The sequence below is a fragment of the Monosiga brevicollis genome, genomic scaffold (genome assembly GCF_000002865.3).
Source record: "Monosiga brevicollis MX1 MONBRscaffold_27 genomic scaffold, whole genome shotgun sequence".
NCBI lineage: Eukaryota > Choanoflagellata > Craspedida > Salpingoecidae > Monosiga > Monosiga brevicollis.
This window is the reverse complement of record NW_001865064.1, coordinates 232,594-233,786: the sequence shown is the minus strand read 5'-3', so window position 1 is coordinate 233,786 and position 1,193 is coordinate 232,594. Positions and strand designations below refer to the sequence as shown.

The following is a 1,193-nucleotide window of genomic DNA, read 5'->3' as shown; positions in this document are numbered from 1 at the left end:
GAAAAAAAAAAAAGAAAGAAAAAAAAAAAAAAAAAAAAAAGAGACGGCTTGATTCCAATCGTACCTCCGGCAATGTGCGTGTAGGTGAGGGCTAGCTCGTTGAACCTGCACACATATAGGAGCCATGCCCGCACCCTGTTCTCTCGAAAGGTCAGCTCGCCACTTCCGTTTGGATAAACTCTTGCCGCAGACTCGGGGTCTGGCCAATGTGCTCAAACAGCGCTGTCTCGGCTGGACTGCCATGACCCACCCACCAGTTTTTGACCCTACTGGCGTTCCCAACCCAAGGCGATTGGATGGCCACGTGCTTTAGGACCACTTGTTGCCTGCAGGTCTATCTCTCTGAGGTTTCACTTTTTTTTCATATCAAACTTTGCGCCTGCCAGCTCTGTCAGCCTGTGCCACTCTGTGGACACGAATTGACGGCCTCTCTGTGCTTCGCTGGACGCCGACTTGTGCTTGAGCTGCGCATTTGATAGTCGATTTATGACATTGATAATCATTGATATGAAGACACATGGTGACAGCGACATAGAGATTAAAATAATTTGCACAGATACAAAAAGCAGATTATCGAATTAAGGCGTCACAAGAAAAATGAGCAATCGAAGCCACCGTGGATTAAGCCTCCCACGTGATTTCAAACACTTCACTAGTCAGCGACGTCATGCCTGCAGCATTGACACAGCGCACGGCTATTTGAAGCTGCGCAAGAGATTCTACATTAATGACGTGGGTCGAGCTAGAAAGGTCCGCCGATTCCACCAAAGCCCAGTCCGTCAAGTCCAGAGATCCAGCACGCGCGCCATCACCAAAGATGACAAAGTGTCGCAGCTCATTGGACAGTACGTCTTCTTGGCAAACGCCTTGCAGATTGACTGATACCTCTGGGTTCTTTGCGCCCACAAGTTGGGGGACTACGCAGCACGAAGACCGGAAGGAGTTTATCGATTGGTGTGAACAACAAACACAAAAAACAATATCAGATCAGCTTTGCAATTGACTTACCGGCCGCAATGACGGGTGGCGTGCGGTCAAGAACGACCTCGGCAATGGCCAGCTCTTGAACCTGATTTTCCACGCGGACCCGCGTTGTGACCTATCATTACACGATGCAAAAAGCTCATGAGGACGAGTGGTTCTCATCCTTCAAACAAAAGAAGAAACCTTCCTGAATTTGACTTACGTGATAT

General features: G+C 48.6%; 1 protein-coding gene across 1 annotated transcript in view; it reads left to right on the top strand.

Annotated features, from left to right (window-relative positions):
• Positions 1–597: 597 nt before the first annotated feature.
• MONBRDRAFT_11218 (uncharacterized protein) overlaps positions 598–1,193 on the top strand; it is a gene marked incomplete at both ends in the record, with an annotated part of 1,628 nt that continues 1,032 nt past the window's right edge. Inside the window, one exon of the mRNA XM_001749031.1 lies at positions 598–845. Within this exon, the coding sequence (XP_001749083.1) occupies positions 598–845 (248 nt within the window). The remainder of the gene's footprint in view (positions 846–1,193) is intronic.